The sequence below is a fragment of the Aplidium turbinatum genome, chromosome 9, assembly GCF_918807975.1.
Source record: "Aplidium turbinatum chromosome 9, kaAplTurb1.1, whole genome shotgun sequence".
NCBI lineage: Eukaryota > Metazoa > Chordata > Ascidiacea > Aplousobranchia > Polyclinidae > Aplidium > Aplidium turbinatum.
Window position 1 is genome coordinate 20,010,380 of NC_137480.1, and position 21,232 is coordinate 20,031,611.

The window sequence follows — 21,232 nt, forward strand, 5'->3', positions numbered from 1 at the left end:
AATGGTGTCTTATTTTTTGAGTGACTTGACAATGCAAACGTGTGTTCTAAAGAAGCACTGAGTAAAGTGTAGGCAATAGCTCACTCAAGGGTGACACTTGGTTATGTGCCCCCTTCCAAACATCAGAAATAAAATGTAACTTTTCTCCATTTTTGAAAATTTTCTAGCTCACTTATTCACCATTTATTAACTAAGTAGGCGGCATTAGGCCACGCCAACTTTATGCTAGAATTTTTTGCGTGCGCCTTAAAAACTAAGAAAATGATGCTTATTCCAAAGTAAGCACATTGCTCACTGAACTAGTTCACAATTAAATTGATCTGTTTCAGGTTCAGTGTATGAAGTGTGAGGTGAAATGTGCATCATGGAGGAAGGTAAGACCACCTTGTACCGACCAGCTAATACTTCAACTTGAATCGTTGCAACCTCGACAAATGTTCTCAGACTATACAACATTATACAAGCTTTAAATACCGTAAGTCAATTAATTGAAACCTTTTTATGGTATAGGGAAAGGAAAATTACTTAAAACGTAACATCAATTTTAAACCAAAAGCTGTGACTTAAATTTCTACGGAAGTCTAGTTTTGATAATAATATAATAATAATCATGCTTTTATTTGCGCCTATTGCGATAACATACAGTACACTGCGATCACTGATGAGATACAACAGACGACAGGAAGCAGCGAAGTGACATATAGCCTTTGAGTCAGCTGCTCCCCTTAGTTTGGCTTGCTATTAAGTGTCTTTGCCGAGACACAACCGCGTGCTCTGGAGCGGTGTTGAACCCACTTCCTTTTGAACGTGGTGCAGCTGGGTGCAGCTTGGAGGTGCAGCTGGGAGGCGAGTGCTGACACTTTGCGTATAGCAGCCTTAGCCCTTGTCTACTCTTCAGCAAAGTAGCCTACTGTGCACCTGTTTAGTACTGCAGTGCACACTGCCATAACATCGGCACTGCCATAAACAGCGCCCTGCGCACAGTTACCGGATGCCTGCGTCCCACACCATTGGATAATTTTGCCATTCTCGCTGGCATCCAACCTTCTGAGCTTCGTCGCGAAGAAGCCACTCTGTTTCTTGGCCGACGGGCACTAAAGCCTAACCATCTTCTCCACCACAAGATCTTTGCTTCCCCAAACCAGCACCCCAGTCGACTGAAGTCAAGACAACCATTCGTGCCAGCCGCTCAACTTCTGATCAACGCAGCAGATGAACTTCATCTCTGCGGCTACTTGGGCGGACTATAAATGGAATTCTGAAAGGAAGTCAAGTACCACCGGACTTCATTCGTTCATCCCCAACGCCGACACATGCCCCATCGGCCTGACGCTACAAAGACAAGCATGAGTGCGCCTCAACTGTCTTCGTACGGGTATTGGGTTTTTCCGCTCATCCATGCACCAATGGGGAATCGGTCTCTTCCTCCTCCTGTGAATGTGGTGCCGAGGAACAGACTGCAGACCACATCATCAATAACTGTACCATCTTCAAGCCACCTAACGGAGTGGAAGGTCTGCGTGTCATGGATGATGAAACTAAAGACTGATGGCTGCTCTCTAGTAGCCTTCCAGTGTAGTCCGGGAACACCTTGAGTCTGGGCTGGTAAAAGGATAGAGTAGACCCTCGGCCCCAGAGGCTTGCACGACGACGAAGCGCACGGTTAATAGGTCCACCCGCTTATTAAGCCCAACTTGGTCCATTCCGGAATTACTGAAGGTATAGAAGTGGTAGAAAATTGTCTCCCGCAGCCAAAATCGTCTGGTCCCGATGTGGCCTTAATAAGTGGGGACGACCGTATTGGAATTGATATTAATTTGCAAAGTGTTTTGCGCAAAATTATATGCTTCCGAATTTGGGTCGCGAAGACTTCGAACGATTGCTTTTTGGGTCGCACCAAAAAGTATTTGCGGACCCCTGGTCTAGAGCAAGCCTTCCAGACCCCCTACCACACTATTTTGCCTTTTTGGGAAACGAATTAGAAAACTTCTACATTGCTCATTTTGTCTTACAAATTTCACTTCATCTAATGTTTGGTATTCTTCCATTTTTTTTTAGATCTGCCATTGAGTGAAGGCTAGGCTGTATTAAGCTTTCGTTTCAATGCTTGCTGAAGACATGTAGGCCATCAACTAACCGGATATTTGTCTTTGTAATCAAACAATTTTCCCTTTTCGGACACTAAATGTCTTTTTATAAAATTATCGGCCAACTTAAAGAGGACCTGAAATGAAAAATGAAAATTTTTTTGGTGATTCTTTGGTGTTTAAGTATTATCTTTTTCGAAAATTTTTTTTGATAAACTTTTTTGTTTGACAAATATAACGAAAAGAAGATCAGCCACCGGATGGCGCTATGTGCCTTATGACGTAGTTGGTTGTTCACTCAGTTGGCAGCTTCATACATTTATATTGAAATCGTTGGACAAGCGCCATGTGTAGACATGGTGTTCATTGCATGTAGCCGTCACTGTGATCATGGACCCTGTGTAATGTTCTAATAATGTTATCCACTGGTGAGCAGCATGAAAAGATGGCGTGGCACTTTTTAAACAATGCAGTTTGAGCACTTTGGCAAGGTTGGCAGTAGTACCATTTTGGTTACTGTTTAGGTACCACAAATGGGAAAATGTCACATGGAGGACATATCTCCATGGCCATTCCAGTGTAACTACTGCACTGATGAGACCAGGAGGTCGAAACGGTGTGCACTGTCTGCAGTTATGGACGCTCTTGGCTTATGCCGATTGAGCGCTTTACTGGAGGCACCTTGCTATGCATTGCGCAAAGCTCACTGCTTGCAGTTTGAGCACTTTGGCAAGGTCGGCAGTCGTACCATTTTGGTTACTGTTTAGGTACCACAAATGGGAAAATGTCACATGGAGGACATATCTCCATGGCCATTCCAGTGTAACTACTGCACTGATGAGACCAGGAGGTCGAAACGGTGTGCACTGTCTGCAGTTATGGACGCTCTTGGCTTATGCCGATTGAGCGCTTTACTGGAGGCACCTTGCTATGCATTGCGCAAAGCTCACTGCTTGCAGTTTGAGCACTTTGGCAAGGTCGGCAGTCGTACCATTTTGGTTACTGTTTAGGTACCACAAATGGGAAAATATCACATGGAGGACCAGGCCCGGATTAAGGTCAAATGGGGCCCCTGTGCTAATGAATTTTATGGGGGCCCTTACCAGCTTACGTGAAGCGTAATGGAAGTAAGCTGGTTTCGCTTGCAGAGGAAACCGAGCCTTGCTTAGGTAGGCTAAGTTAGATAACTTTGAAATAGCACGTGATCGATGATTAAATAAGCATGTGCAAATTAGTCAACAATGTTTACGTTATAATGGATGCAAAATCACACAAATTAAATCAACGAAACCGTGCAAGGGAAAACATTGTAGCAAGGGACCACTGTTAGTAGGCTACTGCACACTACACTGCAAATTGCAATAAAAGGTTATTCTGAATTTCTATTCTAAACTGCTCTTTCATTCACTACTAACTACCAATAGGATTTAGAAAACTAACATGAAATTCAGTCGAACGACTTTTTTCTGAATTGAGAAGTCGCAGTTTATCACACTCTATGCTGAGAAGGCTCAGATTAGCCAACCGCTCTTGTGTCATTGTAGACCGAAAAAAACAATGACAGTGTGTCATTGTTTTTTGATTCTTTTCAGCTTAGAGAATGATCTTTCTCCAGAACATTTAGTGACCATCATACAAAGAAACAATCTAAGAATTGTTTCTACATTAGGGAAACCAGCTTCAACTTTGTCATTCTTTATTATCTGGTAATTGTTTTCATGACTAAAACTTGCTTTATTTCCATAAGCCTTTTTAAGATACAGGTAGAAATTCAAAAGTTTATCAACAAGACAGAGATCAACATCAGTAGGAAACTCTTTCGCTAAATTCATAGCACTCTGTAAAATCTATTGCTTTGATGCATGAAGATCAATTAAAAACAAGAAATTCTTAGCAACTCTTTTGTACACAGTAGCTCTTCTGCTTAAATGAGAGCGAAGAGCATCAATCACTGGAATAAATGGTTTTATCCTAAATTTATCTCTTGCAGCAGAAGTTTCTAGCAAGTCAGCAGTTGCATTGAAGGGGGAGATATATTGATAAATGTGTTACTTTTTTTAGACAGAGGGGCCCCACTTTTCTTAATTTCTTTTCTTGAAAATGTTTTTCAGGAAAAATTTGTTATTTTATTTATTTCATTTTTAGGAAAAGTGGGGCCCTCTGTCTGCGGGGCCCCTGTGCTTTAGCACACCCTAGCACAATGGTTAATCCAGGCCTGTGGAGGACATATCTCCATGGCCATTCCAGTGTAACTACTGCACTGATGAGACCGGGAGGTCGACTGTCTGCAGTAATTTATTTTCAAATACTAACAGGTTGGTAGTCTTTGTTGAACAGACAATCTCTTCTTCATCTGTCTCATGTAGGCCTTCACTGCTGCTGCAGTCAGATAGCTCATACGTCTCATCGACTTCTAATGACGTATCACTAAAAAATGAACAATCCAGGTTTAACATGGTCCGAGACTTCCTCGCTGTGATGGGACCCTGTGTGGCTAGTTTTCTGGTTGTGCTGATCCTTGGTGCCTGGCAACATGACGCAGAGAAAAGTGGTGGAGAGGGAAGAGGGTCTGTCTGTGTGCCTGTACTGCAGGTAGACAATAACTTGGTGACTACTTGCTCAGATTCTGAAACTTCCACAGGGGTGGAAAGTTTAGGTTCTGCAGGGGTAGGTGGTTCATAGTCTGGGATTGGCGTAGATATCAATTGTTGATCCACTGCCTGGTAAAGCTGCAAAAAATGCAAGAAAATAATTGGCTTGAACCAAATGGTTTATATGAAACAAAACTATGCGTTTAGAGTTGCCTACCCTGCCAATGTTTTACTGTTTTAAAACTTCGTTCATTTTCCGCTTTATTATTCGATCCGAACGCCCGCTCTTACTCAGAGATGTGGACCCATAGGACCCAGGTCGATCAAGTTTTGCTGGCACTGCTGTAACAGTGGCTTTCACATATCTTGAAAAATCAAAGACAGAAGGGACAACTTCAGGGATGAGCAAATGTTTAGATGTGGTGCCAGGCGCGGATTTATGGGGGGGCCCAAGGGGCCCGGCCCCCCCCCCCGAAATTTTGTGAGAAATTGTTGAATGGTTTGATATGCTTTTAAACAACTGATATTAGTCCCACAGCGGACTTAAAACCCCCCCTTTGGCACGCGTGTGACGTCATGATATTGAGAATGATGCTTTCAGTCTCTAAGTTATGTCTCTAAAACAAAGGTTGCCAAATTTTAAGCGAAACTGCATTAAAAGAGCGAGTTTTGCCAATACCAAACATCTCAGCCAGGAATTAGCAACAAGAAAACATAGAGACTTAGCTTTATTACCGAAAAAATACTGAAGAAAACATGATCTTATCCTTTTGCTATGCCACCGGACAGCACCATTTTACAGGAATATTTATACCCATATTTTTGTTGAAAATGCTCTCAGAATGCACCAAATTCAAAGTAAAGCTTTGGTAGAGAGTTTGCTTTGTTGAACCATAGAGAAATAAAACACAGTAACTTTAGCGGGTTTAGCATACTTTATTTCACACAAAATATAACATAATTAAATAAAATAAACTCAAACGTTTTTGACACGTACGTGTGTCCTCATCAGGAATTAAATCTGCAATACATAAAATGAAAAATCGTAAGATAAATTTGACTATGCACTGTAACTGTAACGACACTCTGGACTGAAAGCACAAACTGAACAAATGATACGAGAATGATTGCGAGTAAATTATGCGGTGGGAAACAGATCACGTGAGGTGATCACTTAAACCCAAAGCACTTAAACCCAAACCTAACAACTAAAAGTGCAATTCAAGAGCACATCGCCTCTTGTGAAACGTACACTGACAATGTCTCGATCGACCAATTTAAAATCATCTCTCGAGGCAGATCTGATTTTCAGACTAAGATCATGGAAGCCTTAAGAATCAAACGTAACAATCCATCTCTCAACCGGCAGTTATTCGCTTGTGGCTCATCGTTCCTTTTGTGTGTGTTCTAATTGTTTTGTCCAATGCCTGTAGTCTACACCTCACGTGATCTGTTTCCCACCGCATAATTTACTCGCAATCATTCTCGTATCATTTGTTCAGTTTGTGCTTTCAGTCCAGAGTGTCGTTACAGTTACAGTGCATAGTCAAATTTACCTTACGATTTTTCATTTTATGTATTGCAGATTTAATTCCTGATGAGGACACACGTACGTGTCGAAAACGTTTGAGTTTATTTTATTTAATTATGTTATATTTTGTGTGAAATAAAGTATGCTAAACCCGCTAAAGTTACTATGTTTTATTTCTCTAAAATTCAAAGTAATTTTTCAAAATTTTCTGGGAGAGGCCCCCCAGACCCCCGCCGCTGGGTGTCGTCTTTGGCGAACACGCCTTCGGGCTTTGCCCGCCGGCCGTCAAAACCCCCCAAATTCCTGGCTACGCCACTGATTGTTCATATCTGTTTTATCTTTTTATTACTTTTTAATTCATTTTCAAATTTTCTGCCCCCCCCCCAAAAAAACTCCTAGATCCGCGCCTGTGTGGTGCCCTGTAGCTCTGCCCGTAGATCACGCTGGTAATCGCTGGCTAGAAACTGGTCGCTGCACACACGGCAGTGCTTGTTGACTGGTGGATTTTTGAGTTTCATCGCAGAGATTCATTTCTTAAGCTTGTCTTTATTATTCAGAGGTAAACGATGAAAGTGTACCCCTTTCATGATTCTTCCGTTAGGCTACTACAACCGGGAGCCATACAAAAAACCATCTCAACGCGTAAAACTCAAGTATAAAATTGTTCTCTGTTTATGTAGCCCACTTGTTTATAGTTTATTTGTATACAAAACAGTGGTTCTGAATTCTGCCTGAACAACCAACTACGTCATCAAAGATTTTGACCAATCAGAATCCTTTAAATCAATATCCATTTTTTTAGATTTTTGAGGTAATGACAAACCCCAAAAAAATTTTGTTGTTACAAATCGCTTTTTTTCATAAAGATCTATGAATACAAAAGCTATTTATTTTCGTTGCAGTGCACCTTTAATTATTATTAATCTAACCTCCGTTCTACAGTAGAACAATTTCTAATCTAGAACTGCTTGGATTCTACTGTTGATTCGTAATCCCGAATGCGTCATGTTACCCCACAAAGTTTTAAAATATAATTTGAAGTTTTTGTGAGGCATAATGGTTCAGAAATACTTTTGCAAATGATAGCGAGGACGTATAAACTTTGTCGCAAAAATGTCGCCAAATATTGCCTTTTAATTCTTTTCAACTTTCATCTTTAACAAACCTGAAAGCTTTAGAGTCAAAGACTTTACCAACTTTCGCAAGCTTGAAGTTCTTACTAAGCGTTTGCCGCCCTGTTTTTCTTAGCCGTGTTAAATTCTGCTTTGTGATTGGTCAATGTACTCCATGTGCTACAGCAACCTGCAAATTATAAATACGCTATCAGTGTAGCATTTATGCTGACCGTAAAGATTTTCAGACATCCCATTAATGCCAACGGTCTTCTGTGATAGTAGAATCGCGTGGTGTACACATCGCATATGCGGTCTTTTTGTTGTTTCAACCAGTGTTTGACTTGTTGCCATCATCGCCACGTTGCCGCATTCATGTACTGCTCCATATCTACCACTGATTTTGATGACTGGGCAACCCTTGACCAGGGGATGGACGTCCTGAACGCCGAATTTGCAGTGCGGAATCCAGGGCTGCTCGGAGTGTCCTATTGATGTTGTCTTTGAGCAGTTTGAGTCTGGTTTCTGATAAGTCTGTTAGCCGTTACCCATTCTTATCTGCTTGTTGTACGGAATCCGGAAGAGAAGTCTTTGAGTCGGTAATGAGATCTTTTCTTGGCAAGTATTGATTCGACTTGCGATGAGTATCTAAATTGTTTTCACTGGCATTTTATAAATGGGTTTTCTTAATTCTAATCATTTGATTTTGGGAGGTTATTCTATTATTGTTCTATCAATTGTGATATAGTTCTATCGACTCTGGTCTCAACATGGCGATAGCTCTGACCACGTGATGGGGAGAGCTGCAAAATTACACCTGTTTCATAAGATGAATCCTCTGCGACTTGCTGTGTTTGTTCTGTAACTGTCAATATCACACCGACATCATCATTATTTAGTAAACTTGCAAAAATAGAATAGAACAAGAACTACCAGGTCTTTGGTGTTTGACAAATGTCACTTTGAATCTTCTGACGTTTGTTTACGATTCTATGACGTCTACTGTAGAAAATGCTAATGTAAAACGCTTTTGGATGACGCAATCTTTTTTATGGTCGTTTATTGTAGTTGAAACAACATTACGCTATGTCATACTACGCCTATGATTTACATACAAGAGCAGTAGCCAGTCTGTTTCAGCACAGGAATTCAGCGAGCTAACAAATGGCCTGTAAAATGAACTTCTTGGTTTAAGATAACTTTGGTGAATTGGTTGTAACATAAAGTTGTAACAAAAATACGAAACATATTTTCTTTGCTTCAGTCGAAGTGCCTCAAAGTTCCAATATAATGGTTTATGTAAGCGACAAATGCCATGCACAGATAGAAAACGAACAAGGACGAATGAGGAAAAAACACAACAAAACTGCAAGAAAAAATTGACTCAAGCTGAAACTGTTGTTGAAGTACGAGAACAGTTTGTACAGATCTTTTCTCAAAGTCAAACAAACCACAAAGTGCATCGATTTTGCGTCATAAACGTTGCATGCAAGTTAAGAAAAAACGGCAAATTTTGTCACTTTATACCGAGTCTTGCCACCACATAATCATAAATAGTTCAACAGAGTAAGAAAAATATCGCGGTTCAACTTAAAAGAATACGCAACATAATAGAACTTTCAGCAAAATGGATACTTTGGTAAAATTTTTCTCATACCGCTCCCGAAAACAGTGTACATGTAACATGTAGGCTACTGTACTACATGTAGGCTACTTATGTACCGACAAGTACATTTATATTTTCAAATAAGTTATGATTGAACAATTATTTTGAAGACTTGCAAATATTTTGTCAAATTGATTGAAAGCAAACATCGAAAATGCTAGTCCTGCAACAGTTGCATTCGATTTTCAAACACTTATCTCAAACGCACAAAATGGTTTCCAGTTGCTAAGTTGCCTGTATCTACTTCAATGTTTTTTCTTTTAGCAGATGGAAAACGAAATTAAAATTTAAAAAAAGATGTTTTTACTCACACACAATTTGCAAGCAAAGACCAAATAGTTTATGTTGATATCGAAATAACGGACTCACAAATTTTTATTTCAAAATTGTTCAAAGTCCATATTTCAACGTCAACCTTAAGCTATTCGATCTTTCATGGTAGGCACTAAATGTTTGTGTGCAGTAGAAGTACAGTAGTTAGTTTGCTGTACATTTAGTATTGAATTCGTTGCTGCCTACTTGCTTTGATGCATCTTACAAATGATAGGCGTTACTACCACATATGAAAATATAGAACATTTGAAAACGGAAGCTGCAACAATATTTTTGAGGCTAATTTTTCGAAATATATCCCATTATGCAATCGTCATCAGTAGGCCTACAGTATAGATTAATTCCACTTTTGCAGCTGATGCCATCGAAATATCTTGCTGTTTGATGAACAAACGGATAGCTCAGATCTTTTGAATAACTGTTTTGCATATTTTAATGCTGTTTTACATTTTTTATAAGTTAAACTATTGGCAACGGTAAACAAAATGACAAAACGAGACTTTTAAATAGCACGGTCGAGGCTGCAGGAATCACTTTCCAATTGCGTGGGTGTTCACATGACTCAGCTCATAATCTTTTTGATTTTCGTTTTTCTTTCGGTACAAACAAGCGAAAATCAGGATTCCTGCCAACAATGCGAGCACGCAACCAAGCACGATCAACGCGATCATGAGGGTTTGGTCCGTACCAGAAGTTGTTTCATCTTCATCATTATCACCTTCATCATTATCACCTTCATCATTATCACCATCATCAACAATAGCAATTCCTGTTAAAAATTCAGAACATTAGCGTTAGTGCGGGCATAAGAATAAGCAGTAAGGTTCTTGTCGGATGGAACTAAAGACACAACTCGTTTTGTTGATGTTTCAGGTTTTAGGATAATCTTCATTGCACAAACACGACTGCATCTAGAGTTTGAAATGGCATTTTGTCATATGCTCCTCAAAAATTGTAAAAATTTATTTGTAACTAGCAAAATGACGTGAAATTTGGTACACCAATTTCTCAGATAGTCCCCTCCAGATCTCCAATACAAAGTTGGACCCTTGACCATGAGACTAGATTTTTAGTTAATGTTTCAGCGAGCACATGTTTGGAACAAGCTATAATAAGCTATTTCCAAATACTGTTTCTACATCCGCTGTTTAGAAGACATTGCTTTTACTCTTATTGTGATTTACTTTTTTGTTAGTTCATAATAATTAATTATAAATATTGTATTAATTTACAGTACTATGTTATTTTTAGGTATATTAATTATCGTATGCTACATGCCTTGATTCATATTGGGCATGTTCTACAGTAGTACTTTTGTCATCCTGCTTTTTAAGCTTAACCTGCCTACTTTCAATGTAAGCATCATAGACTGTCAGCTGTATGCTGAAAACCATATGCCGCTAGTCATTGCATAAGTGTTTTTTTACATGGTGGGCTCCATAACAGTGGCTTATTAATAAATTTCACTTACTTGCACAGGTTCCATCTGATTTCTTATAACTGCCGTCAGCACATACGCATTGCTCATTTCTGGCAGCATCAAGCACACAGGCACCGTCAACACAATCCCGGTTGCAAATGTCATCTGAATTTCAAAATTGTAGTTAAAATTATAAATGTTAACTTATAGAACAACTTTAATAATGCCTTGAAAATCTATTGAAAAGGTTAATACCAGAGACTTAGGTTCCATCAATATTTTATCACTATCATTTTTGACGTTAGGCTACTATAGTCATGCTTAGGGCCTGGTAGCCCAACTGACAATTGGGATCAAGCCGATAGAGACGAAGAAGCAAATCTTAGTGTTTCAATCAATCTTCAAAAGTTTTATGAAGTGCTTTTTCAAAACAGAGTCACGTGCGCATTGAGAGGTTCGCACCGATTACCTCAACATTTAGGTTCGTTGCATCGTAGCATTAACTTATAGTTTTCTCACCAGGAGAACGCTCGAAGGCGACCTGCACTGTTCCTCTCTGTTCATCTTCTCTCTTCATTCGAACTGAAACGATGGAACGTCTTCTTCGGCTACAACCCTGTTTTGTAAGACACAATTTGTTTGAGGAAATGGTTTAAAATTTACATTGGATAAGTATTCTCTGATGTTCCCAGCTTTGCTTTGCATGAAACAGTGTTTACATTGTCCTATAGTTATATTAAATATTTGCTTTGGTGTTTCCATAGTTTAACTATTTCTGCATCCTAAAGTGTCTACTGCAGATTATATAACTTTGCACAGCGAACGTTTAATAAAAACGTAATACAATTGCATGTATACAAAACTTTATAGCAAAAACTTTTTGGTAAATAGTCTATTTTGAGCTTACAAAACGATATAAGTTATTTGATGGTATAATTAAATACATATTCTAGCTACATGAGCTACACACAGTCTATACGTGGCGTCGTAGCCTATCATTTCAACGAAAATAATCAAGAACAATATGGCTTTAGACCAACCATACAACAACTTTGTGTCTTATGGCAATTCTGCTAGAACCAGACAATAACTTGCAAAACATTTTTCTTGTGTTCTTACTCACCGCCAGGTCACAAGTGCTCCCCCCGGTTTCCACACATGCCGTCACCTCGAACGTTGCCATGGTTACCCTAGATGTACCGTAGAAGTGGCTGTCGACACCAATGACTGCAGTCGATGAGGCGCCGTTTCTGACAATGTCCAATGTATCTAATATGGGGCCGTTTAAACCGGTACGAGAAGCAGGGCAACCGCTACCACTGAAAAGAAAACAAAAAATGTGTGACTGGAAATTTATTATTCGATTTTAAGATTATTTTTGATTTTTAAAAAACACATTGAAGTCGATTTTGTAGCTGTTCTTGCAAAAAAGTGTTATAAGGGTAACTTTTGTGGATAGAAATTTTATATAATGCATATTTCGCCGTTGGTACTTATTTCGCCGTTGTTACTACAAATCACGTCTTAGATACTTACTCCAGAAGTTCGATAGATGAAGAAGACCCGTCTGCAGCCGCAGTGGAGAAAGAGTTGCACTGTATCCTAACATCTGATGGCAATGTATTGGATGTCCCAAGCTAAATAGAGACGTTAAGTTTGAAAATTGTGCCCTTCATTACTGAGCTGTGTAAAAATTGATCAAGCACAATAAAAATATCAACTTTTACGCCAAGTAGTGTCATACCCGGAAGTAAATTTTTGTGTCCGTTGGAACCGCTCCTGTCAAGGGATTGGTTACTGCTGCATTTGTGAACGCCTCTGAGATAAATGCATAGGCCTCACCAGGCAGGTTGTTCAGGTCATCATTGAACACAATGTCCCTGAAAGTAATTTCTAAGTGAAAAAGACGTTGCACGTTGACGCACAGTTGCGTCTTTCGGTTTGGCACATTCTAGTCAGCAAACTAAACCCTTCTTAAGTCAATTCAACGGTAGAAGACATTGAATCATTGTAAAAATAATTTTGCAAAAAAAGACGAGTCTTAGTAGAACGGGATGCTTAAATATGCAATTATTCAAGCTAAACTCACTGTCGTTCAGCCGTGACGTTGAAAGTCACATTCTGTGTTCGGTCAAAGGTACACGTCACTGGGATAGTGACGTAAGTCCCAATGGTGAGAGCAGCTGATTCATTTACATTTGTAAGATTCCATTTGTAAGAGAGATGAGTTGTATTGCTCTGCAATTAAAAACTTTTAATTAGCTTATTATTTTCACAAAAAGTGCATCTATAAGTTAAAGCAAAATTGCTATACAACACTCTTCCAACGGAATGAAGGTTGATAGTCAATTTTGTGTTGCCGTGAGTAGATTTGAAAGTAAGTCTTGTGTGGAACATCTCTCATCAGCTTCGCTCTTTTAAAACTCAGGTTCATCTTCCTCTATGCGCAGTAGCGTTGACGAAAGTGATCAAAAGATTTTTTTGACCGGGCACGAAATGATTTTAAGGAGCAGAAATTTTTAGAAGGCTTGAAAACTTGATAAAAGCACAGCTTATCTTGTGGAAAATTTTATCATATATTTTTATTTCTTCGAGATTTCTTTTTAAGAGACAACTTCCTTTTGATCAAAATCACTCTTTTTAGATAAATTTATCAATAATTTTCTTTTCCTGAAAGGATTGTCTTCTTTTTTTTTATTGGCATCTTGCTTGGAAGTTTAGGAATTTTCTGTTGGAACTGGGCTCACACTATCTTCTTAACGACCATGAATGTGTCACGTCCGATGTGAACACGTGGTATGTTCTCTCTCTCTCTCTCTCTCGTAATTAGGCTACTTAAGGTGCATCATCTAACTGATAATTTTTTAGTCTTTTAAAGCCACAAAAAGTATCAACATTTACCTCAACCGTAGCCCCACAGTCCCCAATGAAAGAAATATCGTCGCCAGACACTGTTCCACTGCATGTTCCCAACGTGAGCTCAGAATCGCTTATCCCAAGGTTGGTAAAGTAAGGCAGATATCCCGTCACATTTACAGTGCTGGACGAGCAAGTAAAACTGGTAGGAAGGTCTGTAAAAATATCAAGATAAAAATTTACTCAAGAAACCTATGATGGCATGTGCAGGCCTTTTATCAATCATAAAATCTTTGTAGGCCTATCATTTCGCAAAATTATCTGACCGACAACTGTAACAAATTACTGTACATTTATGTATATAGTTCTTATCAAGGGCTTAACCACTCAAATTATTGATTAAATATAGGCTGCTTACTTAAATGTAGTTAATGCATCTTTCATGCAGGTTTAGTTAATTGCCTCTTTGGGTTTCTGCTGTTAGGAATTACCAGATGTAACACTGTAGCCTAAGTATTACAAAAGCATTACGATTTGTAAACGTTAGCTTGTGAATCAAATCGCTGTGTTATTTTTACCACAGATAGTTCCGTTGACTCCACTGGTCGATCGGTCGGCATGGGTCTCACGACAGGTACATGTAAAGTCTCCATCGGTGTTGGCGCAGTCCGCATCACTCGAACAGTTTCCGTAGTTCGTTATGCACTCGTCATATTCTGTCATAATGACGAAAATAATGATGATTGGTTCATAGACTTATCTGTCAGATTTTGTGACAATGTCAAAAAATATCATGGTGCTATATAATAATTCTAACCTGAAGTTAGAAAGAAAAAAATAATTTCTGCTTACAATTGCATCTTTATCTGAAGCAGCAAAATATGATTTGTCTATTTCTAAAAATGGAATCGCGTTAGGAAAACGATGTTTACAGAGCCTTATGAAAATGTAGGTTGTGCTATTAGCCTAACATTGATGTGTTTTGTGCGGTGCATTCATCGTTTATGGGTGTTGCTAACCTAAAAACAAAACTACCAGCAAACAGGTTATTTTATTATCAGAAAGCTTAAACAGTGCGTTTGTTAGGCACAAAACTTGTTAGGCTGCTTTACCTAGCACAGATATAGCAAATCCCCCAATTGCTGTGCTGGTGAAGTTAAAAGCGGCCAAAGTAGCTGTCAGTTGGGCTTCGGTTTGCGAACTTTCATTCAGACAAACTTGGATGATGAATTCGGTCACGGAGGTGTTTCCCAACACCGCTTCGAAAGTATGTGATGAATTAGCATACGAAAATCCAACCGAACCCGCTTGAAGTTCGCTCAAGAAGTTAGAAACCTGGAAAAAGAAAAAGCTTGTATTGCAAAGTTGCTATTGAATTTATATACTTGCTGTGCAATACAAGTGCTTGTACAACTTTGCTTCCTAGGTATATCTGATAATATTTGAACGGTTTGACCTGGTCTACGTTCTCAGTGGATTGTTAGAGTTGGTCCAGAACGAATCTAACTCGGTTTCAATGCAAAGTTTTTTGCATTAGGCTACTTAAAAAAAAATTGTTTTGTTTGGAAAAACAAGTTTCAAATTCGAAACGAAGCGGTTTGCAATTTGTGTTGTAACATTTCGTCACAAAGATCATTGTCTTGATTTAAAAAAATAATTTCACTTCATCCAAAAACTCGAAAACTTCAGCCTTCATCGAAGCAAATTAAACTGGGCCCATAATATTAAATTCAACATTAACCAACGTGGGTAAACATTAACCACTTGTAGCAAAAATATTATTGTTAGTGTTATGATCACATTTTCCACAAAGCATGCCAGTTTTTTGGCAGAAAACTCAATATGTATTTTCTTTTTTGATCTTTTTTACGATAGGTAAATCAATTATATTATTAAATAAAGAGGGTTCGATAGGATAAAACTCAAAATGCAATCTCCTACCGCGCTGTCGGCGTCAGTGGTCCGTGATGCTATATCTCCGCTGGTCGAATTTTCAAAGGTAAGTGACAGTCTGTAGCAAAAGCTCAAAGCCGCCGCTGCAAAGCAACAAGAAACAATTGTGAACGCTCCATTTGGTTTTGTACTTGTTTGTCATGTACTGTATTACTTTGACATGATACCAGCAATAAAGTTTGTAAAACACTTTCAAAGAAATGCAATGAACTAACTTGTATAACTGTCTCAAGATTTGTGAACTATTTGTTTAAAACAGTTGAGGTTTATAACGAAAACTACGCACCACCCAAAACCTAATGCATCAAATTCATACATGACTGTAAAATAAGTGGTCATGGCTCATCTGCTCTAGAGTTTATAGCCAGCCAACAAATTAGTCTTTCTGACATTAATTCTACAGAGACCAACTAAGCTTAAGCAAATATTAACAATTAACATAAGAAGTGTTTTACGTGGCGAGCAATTCAGTTCCGAATCAATCATTTTAACTACGAAGTGAAGTGCTGAGGAACAATATTTGCGTGCAGCAACTAGAAGAGGTCGTGCGATAGTGGAGCCTACGTTGGTATGGGAGACTACGACTTCCAGAAGAAGAACCTCACTGCCATCAAGGTCCATGATTGGAGCCTTTTGAGAGCCGCCATCAAGCCGGATCAACCTTTGCAGACCTCTAACTCTCGCATTGGGAAACAAAGTGCGAAAAATCGTGGAGTAGTAGAAACCAATGTCTTCCACAAGGTCTTTATGAGATTTTAAAAACCGAAAATGCAAATCTACCTTCACAAGTCGTTCCGTTGCCAGTAAATCCAGAATTGCAAGCGCATGTGAAGCTCCCGGCGTTGTTCGTGCAGGTTGCGTTGTCGTCACAAGGAGTGGTGGCGCATTCATCAATGTCTGGAAGAGGAAAAGAAGAAATATGTTTCGACAGATGTTGAATTCACTACATTCCTCCACATTCCATTCGAGTCAGCTTAATGGTACTTCGTTAAATCAATTTCGAGGCGGACCCACAAGAATCTAAATCATCTTCCGTAAAGCTTATTTAAATAGATTCTATTTGCTATAACCTTGACTTAGTAGATCGAAATAGATTTTTAGATAAACATGATTGGGTTGTCTTGTAAAAACAAATTAATTTGTATTGCATTGTAAACCTGAAAGTTAATAGAGCGTCATCACTTTGGTTCAATGTTACAAATGCATAAAGTGTTGTATTTATTTCATTAAAGTTTTATTCTAAGTTATTCCTACAAAACATTGCACAGTCTGAGCACATTTTTGTCGCTGAAAATTTATGCATTTTTGTTTTTCAGAGGATGCCATTCCAGCTTTCGTGGATTCCAGAAAAACTATTTATGAATGAGAAAAATAGAAAGTTTATTAGCCATAAAACTTAATTATATTCATTAATTACAGTTATCGTTTATTACAGTCATCATTATCTCTGTGGCAGATAAATTTAATACACAAAATCTCTACCTTGCAAAAGTTGTATAGGCCAACTTTTGAATTTTAATGAAAAGTATAAGTGATCTTTTAAGGAAAATATGATTAATTGTTAACACATGTACCACTGCAGAAAGTTCCAGATCCCGTGTAACCACTTTGGCATGCACATGTAAAGCTGCCTGGAGAATTTGTACATGTGGCTTGGGCATCGCAATCCGAAGATCCATCAGTGCACTCGTCGGTATCTGCAAACAGTTTTTTTTTTTTAGAAAATAACTTATCAAATTGTTTATCTTGTAGCATTGCAGTTGTATTTTTACTTGAATTATATAAAAATAACTTTCGGATTTCATGGGAAATGTTTAGTTTATTAAAAAAACAAAACAAAAGAAAAACAATAAGAAAGGAAATCATCAGAGAACGAATGCAAATCAGAGAGCTGGAAGACAAGTTGAAAAAGACACGCCTTAAATGGTTGGATCATGTCGTAAAGAGAGACGACAAAGATATGTCAGAAAAAAAATAAGACGATTTGAAGTTGGTGTGAGAAAGCGAGGAAGGCCGTAAAAAGATGAATAGATACTAGTATAGTGTAGCAGAAGATATGGATGTAGTGGGAGTAAAGGAGGAAGATGCTGCTGACAGAGTGATGTGGAGGATTAAACTCTGCACCGGCAACCCTACTTGAAGCAGGAATAAAGCCAGAAGAAGAAGAGGAGGAAAAAAAAAGAACCGTTCTGCTAAAAAAACAGAAAGATTGTTGCGATACTCTAAAGCCTAAACTACCTTAAACTGTGTAGTTTAATTGTTTTGTAAGAGACTCTTTCAAGTAATTTAGGCTAATCGTAAAAACAACTGTGCAAACACTAGTTACCTTGGCACTCATATGGATCTACAGTTCGGTTTTCAAAATACCCGGAATTACAGGTACACGAATATGTAGCGCCCACTGGATCAGTGCAGTTTCCGTTTCCACCGCAGGTGATGCTGCGGGTTGCGCATTCGTCAATTTCTAGAAAGATATGCCGTTTGATTAACAAACAAATAGTTCAAGTCGACCAACAGCAACAAAATAAGCTGTTAATGAATATTTTATTTTTATGAATATTTGAATTCAGGTACAGTCGACTCAAATAGAAACTGAGTTTTCCGCTACAAATTTTTAGCAACAAACCAACTTTTGCAAAAAAAAGTAGGCTATTTGCAGCATGATATTTTACAAGACAAAGTTGTAGAAATATTATGGAAGTGAAAAATACTAGTCGATAAGATCACCTGTGCAAGTGACACCGTCCCCAGAGAAGCCGGTGTTGCAAGCGCAACTGAAACCCCCAGCAGTGTCAGTACAAGTGGCATTAGTCGCACAGTCATTCAAAGTTGAGTTTGAACATTCGTTGATATCTGAATTAAAGCAACATTATCTGAATAGGATTTGTTGTTCCCTTTAAGGTAACTCCCCTGCAAAAGCGTTTTCATACAATGTCTAAGTTATAAATTCTTTATAGTTATGCTTTTTAGACCAAGTTAGTTCTGAATGAATCATCTTTTCAAATTAAATCAATCATTTTTTACAACGTCTGCAGACGTTGAATCAATGTAAAAAAACGGTTGCATTGCTGTCTGGGGAGTTACTGTATCAAACCAACCTTCGCAAGCTTGGGCAGCGGTGTTGTATGTGTATCCACTGGTACAGTTGCAAGAGTAGCTTCCAGCAGAGTTGAAACATTGGTCGGTGCCAACCCCACAGACTGTAGCGTTTCCAGTTGCACATTCGTCGATGTCTACATAGTTAACATTTTGATTTATGAGCTGTCCGGTCAGATACTTTCGATGAAAAAGCGTTAATGTTCAATGTAATGATAAAAGTATAGCTTAGTCTATATTTTTAGTTTCGGTATTATAGTACTGTACAGTAGGTGCTAGAGAAAAAAACTATATTAATGGCTTTTTAATTCTAATTACTTTTTTGCATTCTGTGAAAACTTCTAAGAAAGTGTAAGAAACGTTCATGTGTATAGAGAGATTCGTGAAGTTATAAAAAGATTATAAGTCATTTAATACTTAAACAAGACCATGACAAAAAAGATTAAATTATTCTTTGTTCATTTGAACCTGGGCAATTCGTCCCGTCGGGAATGATAGCCGTGGTGTTGGGTAGGTTGTAAGTGTCTGTGCTAGCGGTTTGGTTGTAGCCAGATCTGCATCTGCATTGGATGATGCCGAGTGTCCCGTTAAGGTCAGTGCAAATAGCATTGGCATGGCAAGGATGGAAAGTGGTGGAACAACCGTCCTGAACTGCAAAGACAAATTATATTATTAGCATTCCAGACAGGGCCGTTGAGAGGATCTTTTGGGCCCGGCACAAACGTGATTCTTGGACCTCAAATCAAAATGTTATGATTTCTTTATGCTTCCGGGCCCTTTGAAAAGTTTTCGGGCCCCTAAAATTATCTTGGGTCCGGTTTTACAATTACCCTCTGGACGCCTCCCTGTCAATGCTACTGATTTTAGATACTAAGCTTAAAGATAGGAGATTTTTTTCTTGTGATTGCTGATTGTACCGCAAGACTTTATATTATAAAGCATGTTTTTGTTTTCGTTTCAATTCTAAGTTCCTCACCAAAATTTTCTTTCAGCTTTTTCTTTTCGAAAAGTAAGAAAATAGTAGAACAAGAAATATTGAACTCTAGTACTGTTTTATAGTAATGGGATCAAAAGTCCTTTTTCACAGTTGTATCAAACGCGATTTTCCATTCCTCTAATTTAATCATTTCATTTGCTTATTATGTCCACTGGTACGTTTAGCAAAGAAAAAATTTAAAATTCTGTGAATGCGGCAACACGGTACTGTAGAATAGACTACATTTCATTTTTGCATTCACAAGCCACTGAAGCATGAAATTATTCCGCATTATTGAAAACATGTTCCAAACTCACCCATTTCAGTGTTAGCGCTAAATGTAGCAGACGTTGCAGCCGCTTCATCAATGTATACAGCCGTTTCAGTCGAAGCAATTACAGTCGTACCACCAGAATCATACGTCACATTAAAGATCCGAAATACTGAAACAAAATTATAACTGATATGAGAATATTGCGATGAAACAGCATTAGAAAAGAAAATTTACGGCAAATTGATAAATTTCTAACAGACTTAAAGCAAACATAGGCTATAATCAACTTTTTACCCCAGCAATATACTTTCAATAGTGCTGAAAACAATCCACACCTGGGGTGGAATTATCGCTACCTGAAAACACATTGTTTTTAGATTTATTTTGGTGTATCTCTACCGTAAATCGAAATTTCTTCAAAAATTGAAACAAAAAATTCTTCTTTACAGCAAAAGTTCTGACGTTTAAACAACGTGTTACCTGCGTCAGGAACAAGGGATTGGCCGGTTGTTGGCATGAAAAGAGCAGCAAAGAGTAAAGCGGAGATGGCTAGCAATTTCATAGTCGCTGTCGATCGCTGTCAACTTGACTAATTGTCTTTACAAGTTACGCAAATAAATTGGTACAGAAAATGTTTAGCAATTTACGATGTTTGGTCGTAAATAGGCCTAGCTCTGTGAATATTATACAGTGAATGAAAGAAAGAATTTATAACAGCAACTCTGACTGCATTCCAATTTGACATCAAAAAACAAAAATAAAAAATTCAATGTTATTTCTTCAATAAAGCGATAAAAAAATACGTTTCACGTAGTTTCTTTTGGCTGTCTTATCGGCTTAAACTAACGGGCTTTCTTTTGTACATTTAAAAATTGAAAGAAAAAAATCTTTTCAACTTGGACAAAAAAGAAAATTGAAAGAAAAATATCTTTTCAACTTGGACAAAAAGACAGGTTGTTTTAAACAGACATCAAAATATCACAATGTATTTTTATAAGCTCTAAACGATAGTTTTGTTGGTTTAACTGTACACAACAATAATTGAATTGGACTTGCTGCTGAGTTATTTAGTTGATATAAAAACAATTCAAGTTTTTTTTAATACAGTTTAATTCCTTTTGTAAAGCTACGTCAATTTTTTTTTTGAAAACGAGTCAAGCTGAAGCATTTACCAAAGTGTAGCGTAGTTCGCACAAAAAGATAATAATGAGACAAAATATTATGCATTAAAACGAACAATAACCCTTTGCAGCATGTTATACTGTAATTGTCGAAAAACTTTTTTTGAGTTTGCTATCCAATGAATTCCGCTTGATATTAACTTGAGTTAGTTCTTT

At 38.1% G+C, this 21,232-nt stretch overlaps 1 protein-coding gene across 1 annotated transcript; it reads right to left on the reverse strand.

Annotated features, from left to right (window-relative positions):
- Positions 1-8,371: 8,371 nt before the first annotated feature.
- On the reverse strand, positions 8,372-20,564 carry LOC145777428 (uncharacterized). The gene is made up of 19 exons (XM_082588800.1): positions 20,376-20,564; positions 19,939-20,064; positions 19,114-19,296; positions 18,648-18,782; positions 18,277-18,402; positions 17,876-18,013; positions 17,124-17,246; positions 16,330-16,446; positions 15,538-15,632; positions 14,709-14,931; positions 14,175-14,312; positions 13,642-13,811; positions 12,830-12,978; positions 12,485-12,620; positions 12,277-12,377; positions 11,864-12,059; positions 11,260-11,356; positions 10,792-10,905; positions 8,372-10,089 (listed from the first exon to the last, which is right to left on the reverse strand). The coding sequence occupies exons 1-19, from the start codon at positions 20,455-20,457 to the stop codon at positions 9,851-9,853; spliced, it is 2,688 nt and encodes an 895-aa protein (XP_082444926.1). The 5' UTR covers positions 20,458-20,564; the 3' UTR covers positions 8,372-9,850.
- Between the last annotated feature and the right edge of the window lie 668 nt (positions 20,565-21,232).

Excerpts from the sequence above, each read along its gene's own strand:
- LOC145777428 (XM_082588800.1), bottom strand. The coding sequence starts at position 20,457 with ATGAAATTGCTAGCCATCTCCGCTTTACTCTTTGCTGCTCTTTTCATG. Across the intron at positions 18,014-18,276 it reads GGACGGTGTCACTTGCACAG|AAATTGACGAATGCGCAACC; the intron begins GTGATCTTATCG and ends ATATCTTTCTAG. Across the intron at positions 15,633-16,329 it reads CAACGGAACGACTTGTGAAG|CGGCGGCTTTGAGCTTTTGC; the intron begins GTAGATTTGCAT and ends GTTGCTTTGCAG.